The 14,358-nt window shown below is 39.8% G+C and overlaps 1 protein-coding gene across 2 annotated transcripts in view; it reads right to left on the bottom strand.

The window, feature by feature from the left end:
* Window positions 1-3,920: 3,920 nt before the first annotated feature.
* The window catches only part of LOC103054523 (protein SSUH2 homolog), a 32,638-nt gene continuing 22,200 nt past the window's right edge, over window positions 3,921-14,358 (bottom strand). For both annotated transcript variants that reach the window (XM_007439698.3, XM_088134317.1), the window contains 4 exons: window positions 13,860-13,952; window positions 10,068-10,173; window positions 9,011-9,121; window positions 3,921-5,075 (listed from right to left, as the gene is read on the bottom strand). In XM_007439698.3, the coding sequence (XP_007439760.1) occupies window positions 4,935-5,075; window positions 9,011-9,121; window positions 10,068-10,173; window positions 13,860-13,952 (451 nt within the window). In that variant the 3' untranslated portion in view covers window positions 3,921-4,934. The remainder of the gene's footprint in view (window positions 5,076-9,010; window positions 9,122-10,067; window positions 10,174-13,859; window positions 13,953-14,358) is intronic.

Raw genomic sequence — 14,358 nt, 5'->3', positions numbered from 1 at the left:
GTACATTAAACACACAGCTATGAGGAAACAAGTCCATAAGTGCAACTTACAAAGCACATAGCCTTTGTATGTTAAGGCAGGACCTTATAAAAGTAGTACCTTAATAAAATACAGTGATTACCTGCTTCAGATTTTAGATTTACAATAAGGTACCGTCTGGAGGGAAGGGGAAAAGGAAAGGCCATATGGGCTAGAGAGTATAGAAGTACAATCCTATATATTTGGAGGCACCAGATTAGGAAATGTGTAGTTGCATCTTCATTTTGTCAAAATACATACTAAAGAAAAGGAAGATGATTTGTTGGCCCAAGAACAAGGAGAACTCATTCACAGATAAAATTTGCATTAGGCAGAATTCCTGATATTTCAGATAATAAATGCCTGTGTCAATTACTTTCACAGTCAGGCTCTGCTTGTTACTTAAAACAATCCAGACTACAATGTCTGGGTGGAATTACTGTTGTTCTTGATCAACCAACCTTGGCATTTATCCACTGCATCTCTCTCTGTCTACTGCCTTTGTCCTTTGCACTTTGAAGGATACAAAACCATATTAAAAGGCTTCTTGTTTAAAACTGAAGGGCTCAGTGTACCCAATGGTGGGATGGCAATATATTGAGGGTTTTTTGTTTTCAGACTGGATTTGTATTCTTCATTTCAGTGGTAGCGGGCTATATCCCCAACACACATACACACACAAACATAAGGGTCGGGGAAAGAGAGCATCCAATTATTTTTATTGTCACACCAAACATGTGACAATAATGTCTATTATTTATGTGCTGGTCAATTTGTCACACAGGTATATTTAGTGGTGGAGAAAGAGAAGTGGGAAGAAAGGAGAGAAACAGGAGAGCTCTCAGGAATTCCATGCTTGGGTCCATAGAGGGCATTAGGTCCTGGTGCAGCCTTCCCCAATGTGGTACATTCCTAAATGTCTTCGGATTGCAATATCCAGCATGCTGGTTGAGAATTCTGGGAGTTACAATCACCCCACATATGGAAAGTGCTAGGTTGGTTGTGGTGTAGTACTAAAAGTCCCAGAAGACATTGCAGCAGGCAGGAGATGGAAAGACTTAAGACAGGAATAGAAAAAGTGACAAAATGGAGAAGTGTAAGAGTATCAACATTACGATGTAGTAAAAAATTTTAAGTTAGAACTTATCCTCCTTTAAGAATCCTATAAGAACATAACACTGATGAACATTTTTGTAGTGCAAGTCTGGGTCACCAAAACATTTCATTAACTCTAGATCTTCTTATCATTAAATTCTAATTTGGGGACACTACAATGAAACCCCAATCAATTTGTTGGCTCCTGTAATATCCTCTCAGTCTAAATAATATGAAAGAGGTGGTTTCACTGGAATGAAGCCATGAACTAAGCAAATTTCTCTGGGGAAACAGATTTTCAAAACCAGAAAAACAAACAAGCAAACCTTTATATCATTTTGCTACCTCAGGCAGCAAAAGGCATGGGAGGATCCTGAAGTGGAACAGATTCCCTTGTGAGAGCAAAGGGGCTAGGCCAAAGATACTCTGGTCTCACATGTTTAAGGACCTTTTCTCATGATTTAGTTCATCTTATTTTGTCTGTTATGGTACCTGAAGTTTCACTTCTCTAATTTCACCATGGAAACTGAACCTATCTAAAATAATAATTAAACACTTAAGTTTAAATAACATTGAAGTTCCCAAAGAAATACTTTCAGTTCTTGAGAAGTGGAACTGTTCTGTATATAGCCCATTGCTCTTTGTGAGGGTTCTTTGTTTTCCAGGGACTGGACACACCACAGCATAGCAAAGCTGTATAAAATATTTCATTGCAGCACACACCTTCCCCCAACAACAGACTGTTGCTTTTCACCCATCTAGGACTTGCAAGGTGATTTTTTTTTTTTTTTTTTTTTGTCTGCGCTCAGTCATTGCTGACCCTGCAGTGACTGCTTGGACGAGTCCTTGCAGTTTTCAAGGCAACTGTTTTTCGGAAGTGGTTTGCCAGAGCCTCCTTCCTAGGGCAGAGCCCAGCTGGCGAGCGCAGGAGGCGGGGTTTCCGTTGCTTCGCGCCCTTTTCGGGCCCGCGCGGTTTTTCGCGCTTACCAGCAACTGCTCCCAACTCCTTTTTTGCAAGGCGCCGCCAGCATTTTTCCTCCCACCGGAGTGAGAGTCCCCATTTATCTACTCACGTAAGTTTTCGAACTGTTGGGTTGACAGGAACTGGGGAGGAAACAGGAGCTCACCCTGTTTAACACGAAGGCTGGACTCGAACCGCTGAAGCGTCGACCATTTCTGGCCGGCAACTTTCAGCATCATTAAGCCGCTGCCCCCTTGCAAGGTGATGTTGTCATGTAAATATGTCTTTAGCACCCAGTCCTGTAATATTTAGTTCAAGTGAAAGTCTATAAAATGTATGACGTCTGTATAAATATATAACATTTGTAAAGACAGTGAAGTGGCATACAACCTCTAAGCCTTTACCAAATGTTCCTGCGCTAGTTGAGATAAGGTGCTGCTTCAGTGCGGTTGTTTGTCTTTTAGTGGCTACTGAGCTCCCAGCAAAACTCCAAGTTCCAGGCAGGACTCCCACCAAGATAAGCTGCTCACCACAACCTGTGGTCTTGGTGGTTGAATACTAGTCCTCTTGCCTGCCTGTAATAGCTATAGTCGCCTCCGCTTCCCTGTCTAGAGGCTGCTTGCTTGTCATGTTTCCTGTTACACACACCTCCTCCTCCACCCTGCCTTAATGTTTGCTTTTCTCAGCTAAGATCCTGGGTGGAGTTGAGGCTGCTTATGGAAGTCAGCACATCCTTGAAAATGCCAGGGTGTAGCTCATTATCATAGGCAGCTGAAAAGCTGGCCTGGATGCTTGTGAGTAGTCAAGGAAACAAGGAGAATGGGGTGAGAAGTGTTTCTCCCGGTTGCAGTTTAGCTTTCCAAAGCACAAGCAGCAACTCCAACTTCACTCCCTCACGTTCTCCGCTTATGACCTCCCCAGAATGGTCCACAGGACTGGAGGCTTTTGTAGATACGATGAAAGTGGTGTTGCAGTGCTGCAATGGAAACCCTGCCACTTCTGCATGCCTTGTGATGCCAGACACACATAAGAAAGGGGCAGAGCTTGCACTGCACTGTTGTGATGCTGCTGTCATCATCTGGATGAAAGCCTCTGGTCCTATGGATGACTCTGCATGTCCCTCACTGTTCCGTCTTCCCCTCTCGACATACCGTCTGTTTTCATACGTGGTATTCAGTCCTGGTTTGTTAAATCAGCCTACTCGGGTTAATGTATTATACTGAGTTGCAAACCCCAAAGTGGCTGGGGCAACACCACACACTAAGTCAAAGACATGCACGTGCAGCTCTGCATTTAGCAATGCCATTCATGAAACAGCCTCACCTTTTGCTGAAAAAGGTTAAGCATTAATGCTGGATTTATAAGACATAATTATGGAAGGCAATTTAGACAGAATGGAAGCTCAGTCTTCTCCAGTTTGCTGCCGTCCAGATGAAAGGGACTTCAACTGCCATAATTACCAACCAGTGTGCTGTTCAAGTTATTTGTGTATTTCATCTAGTATGCAAAGGGAAAAGTGGAAAAAGACAAAAATGTACAACTCTCTTATGCCAATCAAAACTACGCAGACATTATATAGTCAAATTATTAACACTGAAATCAGTTAGTTAACAATGGAGAAATGGGAAATTAAAATTTATAAATTAGTGGGGGGGGGGAGGTTTCCCTGCACTCAATCATGACCGATTCTGCAGCGACTGCCTGGACAAGTCCCTGCAGTTTTCATTGTTCAGTTATACAAATACATATCTGTTTTTTTATGTATAATTTTATTAAATAGTTTTAAAAAGAAAATACAAACTAATATAAAGGAAAAAAAGAAAAAGAAAAAGAAATCAGAGAGAAAGCTAAAAGTGCAAGAAAAGAAAAAAGTAAAGAAAAAATAGAAAAGAAAAAAAAGTAGTAGCTTCCAATTTTCTTTACAACAGTTGTAGTAAGTACAGTTGTAAGTTTACCTTTTACTTTATGATTACAACATACCTCTCTTCTTTCTATAGTCTATCCTGTCTAATCATCAAAACCATAAATCATAAGTTCATTTTTTTTTGTTTCATGCAAAAATTCAGTAAGGGGTTTCCAGTCAGCAATAAACTTCTCTGATCAAAAAAGTCAATTTAGCCATCTCAGCAAGTTCCATCATCTTCACCAACCATTCCTCCATGGTTGGGTAATGCCAAATATTTCCATCTTTGTGCATACAATAATCTTGTTCCAGTTATCATGTACAGAAACAAAGTTCCATGACTTTTTTCCAATTGTTTGTCCATCAGTCCCAAAAGAAAAACCTCTGGTCTCAATTGCATATTAATCTCAGCAGCTCAGTAGACTCAAGGGTCCCTTGAAATTAGGAAGCAACATGCTATTCAGTTGCCCTATTTTTTTTTTTTTAAGATGTACAGTACATATGATTGTATTTACATTGATTGCTATGAGATCCAGGACCCCATAATGCTGCCTGGTGTAGAAGCCTGCCTATACACCTGTTTGTGGGAAAGCTTGCCTCCTTCACACAATGCTGATGAGGCAGGGCTTCTCCAGACTGCTCACGTGGTGAGTACTTCGGGTAGAAAATGTCCAAATGGGGCTCATGAAATGAAACTAAATATTGGAATAGTGAAATGTACTAACATGCTATTTCAAGGTGCACTAGAACTAGTAGTTTCCTTCATTTTCCAACTGCATTAATAAAACTCATGAACAATCTTAGCCACAAATTCCTCTGGATGGAGCAATCAATATCATTTTTTTGCATAGTCATTGCCCAGAAAGAATCCTGAAAGAAGCTGCGGAGAACCGAAAGCAGAGAACAGCATCTCTGCTGTGTCATTTGATAGGGGACTGTCATTGAAGTGGTTCTTCTTCACAGGATAGAACAGCAGCATTTGGCGGGATAATCTTTGCAGTATACCTTATTCTCATTGCCAAAGACATAGAAGGAATAGGGTTTGCCTTTCCATTCATATTCAACTTTTGTGAGTGGCACCACCTCGACTGTTTGTTTCTGCAAAAGGAAAGAGAAACACCATTACATTTCTGAGATCATTTATATCCTCTGTTAATGTGAAATCCACCATTTAGGACTAGACACAAGATTGGCAATTAAGACTAGCTTAGGTGGCCTACACAAAAGAAAGGGCCTTCCCATCAGGGGCCTGAAAGCTATGGAATTCCTTTCCAAGTGCTTCCATCTTTTCCATCCAGCGCAGGCACTCAGGTGAGTCTCTTCAATGTTCCTCTTAACAGAAAATCAGAATAGTTATGTGGATATGATAGCAGTTTGTAACTTGTTCCCTTGGAACGTCACCTTGGAAGGACATTATTTTAGTCCTTTAACAATCTTTAGGTCAGACCACTAGCATCCGTGAACTGAGGAATTCAAAGAACATTTGGGAATTGACCTAAAATGCTTAGAATACTTTGAAATTTAAAAAAACAAAAAAATAGACAGTAAAGCAGTATTTCTCAAACTTGGTAGCTTGAAGATGTGTGGACTTTAACCCCCAGCCTTGCTGTCTGGGGAATTCTGGGATTTAAAGTCCATACGTCTTCAAGTTGCCAAGGTTGAGAAACACTGCAGTAAAGTATTAACCCGGACTATGAGCACTGGGCTCCACAAATACTTCCTTTCCCTTAGGAAAGACACACAAAAAAATTGAAATCTGCTATACCTGGTGGGGAATGACTCATTTCATTCCCTCAGCATCCTATATTTTCAAAATAGCCAGGTTGGGGGGGGGGGGGAGGGAGGGAACCAATGATTTGCAAGCTCCACATAACCCTGCAGCGCCATTTTTATGCCCCTCCACCACCCCAAGACCATGCTTTCAAAATCTGGTGACAAAATGGCATCATTCATCACTATTAATTTGCTGAAATGTGATTCAAATTAAGGATGGGGATAGGAAGAGGAGGCCAATCCCTACAAACAGGTCATTTTGTAGCCCATTTTTTAAAAGATGTTTTTTAAAGGTGACAAATAGACTGGAAAGCCTCAGGCTTTTTCTTAGAGGTTCTCCAAAAGGTATCTGCAAGAGGTATCCCACCTCATCCCACCTTGACCCCCCCACTCCTCTAAAATGTAGGCTGAAATCATTCCCATATTATGAGGCAGCTTTTTACAGGCCTGTGGAAAGAAGGGAGGCAGAGGTACAACCCCTAGTTCCTAGATTGAAAAACCTGGGGAACAGTCCTACAACCCCCACTTTCAATTCCATGTTGCGGAGATCAGTTATAACAATTCCCTGACCAGGCAAACTCTGCCACTATTCATGGGTGTAAGTATTACAAATTTAGCATCATTGTCAATCTGTAATCTTTGCAACATACATCACTTGAAGTATATCTCAGAAAAACATGTTGTGGGGAAACTCTAGTTTCTTTTGTTTATTAATTCTCACCGGTCCCCTCCTTTCCTTTCTGCTTGTTGTTCAATAAAGGCAAAAATAAAAAAAGAACAGTTCTCTGTTTCCATATATGATTCACAAGCATGTAACTTAACTCCACTAAAAAAAAAAAATCTTTGGAGCAAGTGTGCCTCATTTTTTGTTTTTTTTTGAGAATGTGTTTATATCAGATCAAATGCCTCTATAATACAAAAGCAATCTAGATATTGATGTAATTACTTAGAAAAAAGAACAGCATGCCATTATTTTAGTCCTTTAACATATTTAGATCAGACCACTAGAATCTGTGAACTGAGGAATTCAAAGAACATTTGGGAATTGACATGATGGGATACTTTCAGGAGAACAACATGAAAATCCAGGTTAACTAGTGGATTGTACCTTTTAAGTGTTGTATTTTATATCTGTTATGATTATTGTGAACAGGCAAACATATTTATAACTTCATTTTCTTATTTTGATTTACTTTATCCCAGTTTCAGGTGAACACATTAAGTACTCCTTCCTCTTAGTTCTGCATCTTAGTTCTAGTTACACTTCTTTGACCTTTGCCTCCTTGTACCGAAAGTGGAACATAGCACTGGTATAGTATAGCAGAAATCCTCTTACCAAAATTGAATCTGACCATCCTGTCATTCAGAGAGGGCCGGCTGCAGTCCCCCACCCTCCTCACAAGATGCATGGGGCAACATGAACAAGAGCCAGGTGACAGGCCTTCTCAGTAGTGGCCTCATTGATTTTTATTATTTATTTTAATGAAGATTTTTCGTTACTTCGTTATACCCTGCCCAGAGTCTGATAAGATTGAGATGAGCTATAAATATTGTGTGGGTGTGGGAGTGGGTGTATAAAATTGCTATTCAAGATGTATATAGTATCATCTGTGAGATGACCATCTCTGTTAAGTTCTAAAGGTTCAGCATAGAAAGCAATGCAGTATAGCAGCAGCCACTGATTAGATTTATATCAGAAACCAACTTACAGTGGAACCTCGGTTTATGAACTTAATTCGTTCCGTGACTCTGGTCGCACCCCGAATTGGTCGCAACCCAAAGGAAATTTCCCCATAAGGTTCAATGTAATTACCATTAATCCATTCTGGCGTGGAGTACAGGGAGGAGGCTATTGCTTGGAGGGAGAGTCCCCCTCCCTACAACCATGTGTCAGGGGCGGAAAATGGCTGCGGACCACGTGTCAGGGACAGAAAAATGGCCACGGACCGTGTCACAGGAGGGAAAATGGTCGTGTATCCTGTTCATATCCCAAGGCGGAGTTCTCAAACTGAGGTAAGTTTTGCGGCTGGAGCTGGTCGTAACCCGAAAAGTTCGTTAACAGAGGCATTCGTAACCCGAGGTACCACTGTATATTCCAGATAAAGACAAAACTTGCTCCAGACCTCTGGTCTCCAAAGGTACTGCAGTCCTAATGTACTGCATCGTGCTGAGGAGGGGGAGGAGTAATTTCTCGACGTTTAGCCCTATCGAAGGTGTGTTCTTTGAACTTCAGGGAAAAGAGCTTAAAGAATAATTAAACATTATGTCTGTATCATCTAAGACTGATTGTGCCATGAGGAAAAGCTGGAGTCTCTCAATTTCCCACCAAGGTCCTATGGAAATAAATTTTCACTTTTGCTTCTTTAAGAGGAAGCCTAAGGGGGTTAGACTACTACTTAGACCTCAAAAGACCTCAGGTTTTTAGGGTTAGATCTTAGTTTGGCTCTTAAGCATCACATTGTCTTAAAGTAAATGATTGGTGGTGGTGCATTATTGATTCTTATTTTTATTTATTTATCTATTGGTGCACAATAAAACCTTGTTTTAAAGGATTAGGGTTAGAGTTACCAGACTTTAGGTGCAATGGACAAAATTTGCATCCAGACATTCCCTGAAATAAAGACTAAATCCACTGTATATGAAATAATCTGAACAGTTCACTTAAACTGTTTCCATCATTTTCCATCATTTGTGCCCTATTATTAAGTACACAAATGCTGTTATTTATGTAATTTGCAGTAATTTGTGTCATTGCATAAGTACATAATTATGCAAATGACATAAACTGGCCTAAATTGATGCAGAGAATATAAAGTTGGATTTAATGGATATTTGGGAGTAACAAACACCCCATCTCTCAGTGGTCCATTCAAGTGAGGTTTTACTTTATTATTAGTTCACAGCAGTTGAAAACAAGATAGCATGAAAAAACTGCACTTTGGTAAAAGTAAAAAATTAATTTGATTGCAAAACATCCTGCAAAAGAAAAAGAAAATAATCTAACTGGCAAATCCTTCATTGAATTAACATCCCCAGACACAAGCATTTTCAAAACTTATTGAAAAAAACAAAACACCTTGTTTAGTTAAGTCAAGAAGATTTTTAAATGAAGTGAAAATGAAAATAAGAAAGAAAGAAAGAAAGAAAGAAAGAAAGAAAGAAAGAAAGAAAGAAAGAAAGAAAGAAAGAAAGAAAGAAAGAAAGAAAGAAAGAAAATAATGTTTTATTTTTAAAATGCAGTTGTTCTCTCTGGCACTCACCTGTTTCAAGATTCGATGCTCATCAGAAGCAAACATCATTTTGTGTTGAGCAATGCATGTCCTTGAATAGTCTTCAATGGATGATTCTGGGAAATCCGTTATGGGAAGTACCTGGAATGCAGATCAAAACCACAACATGCTCTTTCGCATCAGATTAGTTAGCACTTTTGACTGCACTGTTGTTTAACATGACTGCATAGAATTGTCAGGCTTTCTCTCATGAATGCTTGGAACTGTACACCAAAAAGCATACATCCATCACTAGAAATTTAATAACATGTAGCTGTGGCTGTCTTATCTTTTTCTCACAGAGGACATGAGTAGTCTAAATTAGTGTTTCTCAATCTTGGCAACTTTAAGTATTCTGACTGGGGAATTCTGGGAGTTGATGTCCACACATTTTAAAGCTGCCATGGTTGAGAAACACTGGTCTAAATGATTGCATGCAAAGTTAAAAGATGCTTTTGGTCAGAGGTCTATTTGCATGTAGAAGTTTCCAGATTTGATCCCCAGCATCTTTCAGTGGGGCTAGAAAAATTTCTCTCTGAAACACTGGAGTCTGCTCCAGTCAGAGTTGGGAATGCTGAGCTAGATGAATCAATAGTATGACTTGCTATGAAACATCTGTATGGGAAAACCCTATAGAGGGCTAGAGAGACCCCTTTTGGGGGTGGTTTAGTAGATTCCTGAGCTGAACAAGGGATTGGAATGATCAATAAGAGCACTTCTAGTTCATACAGTCTACATTCATTATCTTCCAATATTCTTTTATACATATTGGTAGTCCTCATTTAGTGACTGCCTTGTTTAGTGACCGTTCGCAGTTACGGCAGTGACGAAAAATAACTTTACAACCAATCCTCAAATTTATGACCTTTGCAGTCTGTGAAGCAAAGGAAAGCTGAAGGAAGATCATAAGCACAGTTGCAATTTCATTTAGCAATTTGCTTTGCTTAACGACCAAATTGCTGGTTCCAATTGTGGTCGCTAAACAAGGACTACCTGAATATTCTTCCAATAATCATTGCATACACATATGTGGCAGTAAATGTCTTACCAAGTTATACTCATCACTAAGTATTTTTCTTCCAGTTACTTCCTGCCAATGGTAAAATGGAAGGTCAGAAACCTTCTCTGCTGTGTGTTCTAAAATATTGTTCTTCCTAATGGTGAAAAAAGGTTGTATTTGCTTGTTAAGATGCTAATTTACAGGCAAAACAGACTGAGTACATATTAATAAGTCCTAGAAGATAAGATACCACTTTAATCTCATTTATATCTACCAAAAGTCTCTCTAGATTTTATAGACATGTTGCCAGATAAGTGTAGACAGAAATACCCTCTTGGGCTATAATCCCTAATTCAATTACTATGCAGTAAAACTCGTTGAATTTAAAGGTTAGGGTTAAGGGGATTATTTCTGAGTAAATAATGTTTAGTAAACAAACATTCAACTTGCATTCTGAATCCATTCCACAATACATTTGGTTAACTGCCTGGATACATTTTGTTCTGGAAGGAATTTTCCTCCAGTGATTCAAAGTGAGGCGAATAAGGAAAAAAATGATATTCCAAATTCAACTGGGGCATATCCAAGGAGGGATGCTAAAAAGTTAGTGCTGACAAAACTAAGCCACGTGGTTTAGTACTAGGCAGGTTCCCCATTCCTACAGAAAAAACACTAAACATAAACCCTAATCCACAAAATAACAGTATGTTTAAACATTTTCATGTGTGTCACAGGGAGCACCATCCAGGGAAATGAGGGGTAGAAATGGATCTGGGATGGATGAAGAGGAAGGAAAAGCCCCATCTCCATGACAACCATCAAGAGCAAATGAGTAGATGGATGAGAAGCAGAAGAAGGCACCCCCTTCATTCCAGCCTGGTTGACTGAAGGCACTTTTTCCACAGGCCTGCTAAAATATTCCTATCTTGTTTGTTTCAGTCATTTAGGAAATTAGCAGCCTCTTAATATTTAGCAGACTAGTAAAACTAAAATGTAGGTGAATACATTTTCTCTTCTGTATCCATAAGGCTGTATTGCAACTGGCTTGGGAAAAAGAAAAGTAAAACCAGTTGTTTCTTAAAGTATCAGGACATATCCTCTAGAGCTGCTTGAATAGGAGGCATACAAATTCATTTTTAAAAATTGACTTCAAGCATCGTGCAAGCTCAACATTTAAACATGCATCCCCCCCGCTCTCTCTCTATATATGTATATCTATACATGACATATATGACATACTGTATGTCACATGTCATGACATACATATATGTCAGAGGGAGGAGGGCTTCAAGCCAATCTTCACTTGTGATAACTACATGCACGAATCCTTGCAGTTTTCTTGGCAACATTTTCAGAAGTGGTTTTCCATTGCCTGCTCCCAAGGGCTAAGAAAGAGTGACTGGCCCTAAATCACTCCTGTGGCTTTGTACCTAAGGCAGGGCTAGAACTCACAGTCTTCCTGTTTATACCCTGTCTTTAACCACTACACCACTCATGCCAATACTATCAACTATACTCTTTTCAGTTTTTCAACTATACTCTTTCAGTTTCCTGAAAGAGAAATCTCTTTTATTTTTTCCAAATAAGAAAATTCCATAGGTAGAAAAGAAAAAGGTTAGCTTAGCATAGTTATAAGATGGTTGAGATGTGCTTGTAAGTATCTTGTCTTCTACAGTGGTGTAGGCTTTCACAGCTGGCATCAGTGAACCACTGATCAGGGGCCTACCTAGACAAGAAACCAGTCAAGAACCAGCTTTCTTGGACTCCTATGACATGGACCAATCAGAGACCAGCTTGCCAGGTTCAAATACAAAAGCCCAGTCAGCCTAGTTTAGTTGTCTGTGAGCTGCCAACAGGTGCTCCACAAAACAACTCACTCTGCCTCTGAAGGTGCCAGCCACAGCTACTGGTCAAACATCAAGACAAAAGAGAACTAGACCACAGCCATTCAGCCTGAAAGTTCATCACTGCTTCATTATGCTGTCTTTCATTACACAATAACGTCTCCAGTGATCTGCAGCCTCCCTGGCTTCTCATGTTAAATTAAATTGAAAGAAAAGATACCATGAGCAAGCTCCTCCCATGGTCTTTTGTAAATAAGAAAGCAGCACCAGCCAGGGAGGGAGAGAGGAAGGGGAAGAGAGGGGTGATAAGTAGCATCCTTTGCACCTTCCACCAATAAAATATACTAAAAAAAATCTCACTGGGGAAAAAAAACTCTAAAGGAATTTTAAAGCACACTAAGAATAAAGTAAGCCTCCTTCCCAGGAGAAGAAGCTTGCAGGAAATTGGAGGACAGATTTTGGAACAAAATACATCTGAGAATGTTTCAAGAAGCATATTGAAAGCATGCTGTGTTGGGAAATTTTGGAACCAGAATTGCATCTTTGGGATCCTGTGCAATTCCTTTTATACTGTTTAAGATGAGCATTTCAAAGCAAATTTTGGATCTAAAGCTTTGCCTCTTTAAAGCTGCAGACCTATCGACTGCAAAAGGATGTGCTTTGTCCCCCTTGGCTAGCTCATGGGGAATGGGGGAATCACAAGTGGCTGAACAGCTATAGAATGTGCAGAAGAAGGCAGGTGCAGGAAGCCTGGGGTGAAGACCACAGCTCAGGAGGACGACATCTGTCATATTATCAGGAAAAAAAATCTTGGTTGTCTGGGCTAGAGTCCCAAGCTGACTATGTCCAGGTGAGAGGTGCAAAAGGACCATTCTGGGAGAAAAAGAAGGCAAAAAGCAGGCAAAGTAAGCAGCCAATCAGAAGAGCCAGATGCAGAAAAGAGGACTGGCAGCCTGGACACCAAAGGATGAACAGAACAGTGCTTTGGGCAAGGGCACGGAAGGCCTTCTCACACTGCTGAGCACCAGACATGTGGGCCCACCCCAGCTTCTTTGCCTCCTGCACCTGCATCTGCAATCCACCCCTGTTTGGGACTGGCCCTTTAACTGGAATGACATCTTGGTAATCTGCCTGAATTCTTTTTCTATAGAGTGTTTTATTTATTTGTGGCCAATACATTTTGTTCATGATATTATTGCACCCTGATGGTAGCTGCCTGGCAGAAACAGATGGAATTCATGTTGGTCTCTGATCTTTGATCCTCAGTCTGCCCAGGGGTGTCTGCAGTGATGGTCCCCGGCTGCAAAGTTGCAGCTGCAACTGGAAGATCAAAACTCCACCCCTTTTCATGCGCCTGCAATGGGTGTGACATACATCATAAAGAGGAGGGGTTTTGATCAGAACTGCCAGTTTGGAGCCAGTGACCAACATTGCAGAGGCTCTGCCATAAAAAGAGGAGACTGTCTTTAGGAGACTTTCCAATGCCTGTGATCTATATGTGATTTTGTTTGTGGCTGTGAGAATGCAAGTGTCTCAAAAACAGTGGTTAAGATAAGATCAAAATTTATATTAAAGTGGCCTTAGACAAACACATGAATAATTGAATGTCATAAACTGGGATCTTTTCCTAGTAGCAAATTACATCTGCGAAGTACTCTGTAGTAAATAAACCTAAGGGTTTATTAGCTGCTGCACAGATCAGGAGCTGAGTAGTACCCCTAGCCTTAACAATTGTCAAGGCTTTTATATGGCAGAAGGGAGGAAGTATGTATGTAAGAAGCTATGAAATTGTTTTTCTGTTCCACTTGTGTCAAAATATATATAGCCTGAAATCTCATGCATCAAAGTATCCATGGTGGTGGTGGTCATATTGAGGAATATATTACTGGGAATAAAACTAGAAGTATGGCCCCTACAGGCATGCTTACACATACTTTTCCCTCCATGTGAACAAAGAGACTTATAACATTATTCCTTCCTTTGCTTTACAGCTTACCATGTGATTGAAAGTTCAGTATGATATAGCAACATGCCTTTCCCATTGCAACTGTAACACATGAGCCACCCATTGCTACGACAACTGAAGCAACTGTGAAAGAGAGATCAACATTAGAATTAGTCCCTGTGATATTATAAATCTCCCTCTCTCAGCAAACAATGGGTTGAATATTATCATCATTATCACCATAATTTTATTTCACTCATAAACTAGCATAAAATAATGAAAAACTAAATTTACCACCAGTAATTATACCAGTTTAGACCATAAAATACAAAAACTAACTAAGGTATTAGCATTAATATCACAAACATCTATCATTATTAAATATTAATAAGACTACGTAGAAGAGAGAAGATGCATTATAAAATATGAAGTGTTATAAATACTGATAGGAATAGAAGATAAAAATACTGCTGAATAGAAGCAATCTAAGCCATAAAATGTAAGAAATAACTAAAGCTCAGCATTACTAACAAAACTATAAACATTATAA

The sequence above is a fragment of the Python bivittatus genome, unplaced genomic scaffold (assembly GCF_059951505.1).
Source record: "Python bivittatus isolate LINGU-HERP-01145 unplaced genomic scaffold, Pbiv_v1 ctg000080_np1212, whole genome shotgun sequence".
NCBI lineage: Eukaryota > Metazoa > Chordata > Lepidosauria > Squamata > Pythonidae > Python > Python bivittatus.
The sequence above is the reverse complement of the archived record's forward strand: the minus strand, read 5'-3'. Positions and strand labels throughout refer to the sequence as shown.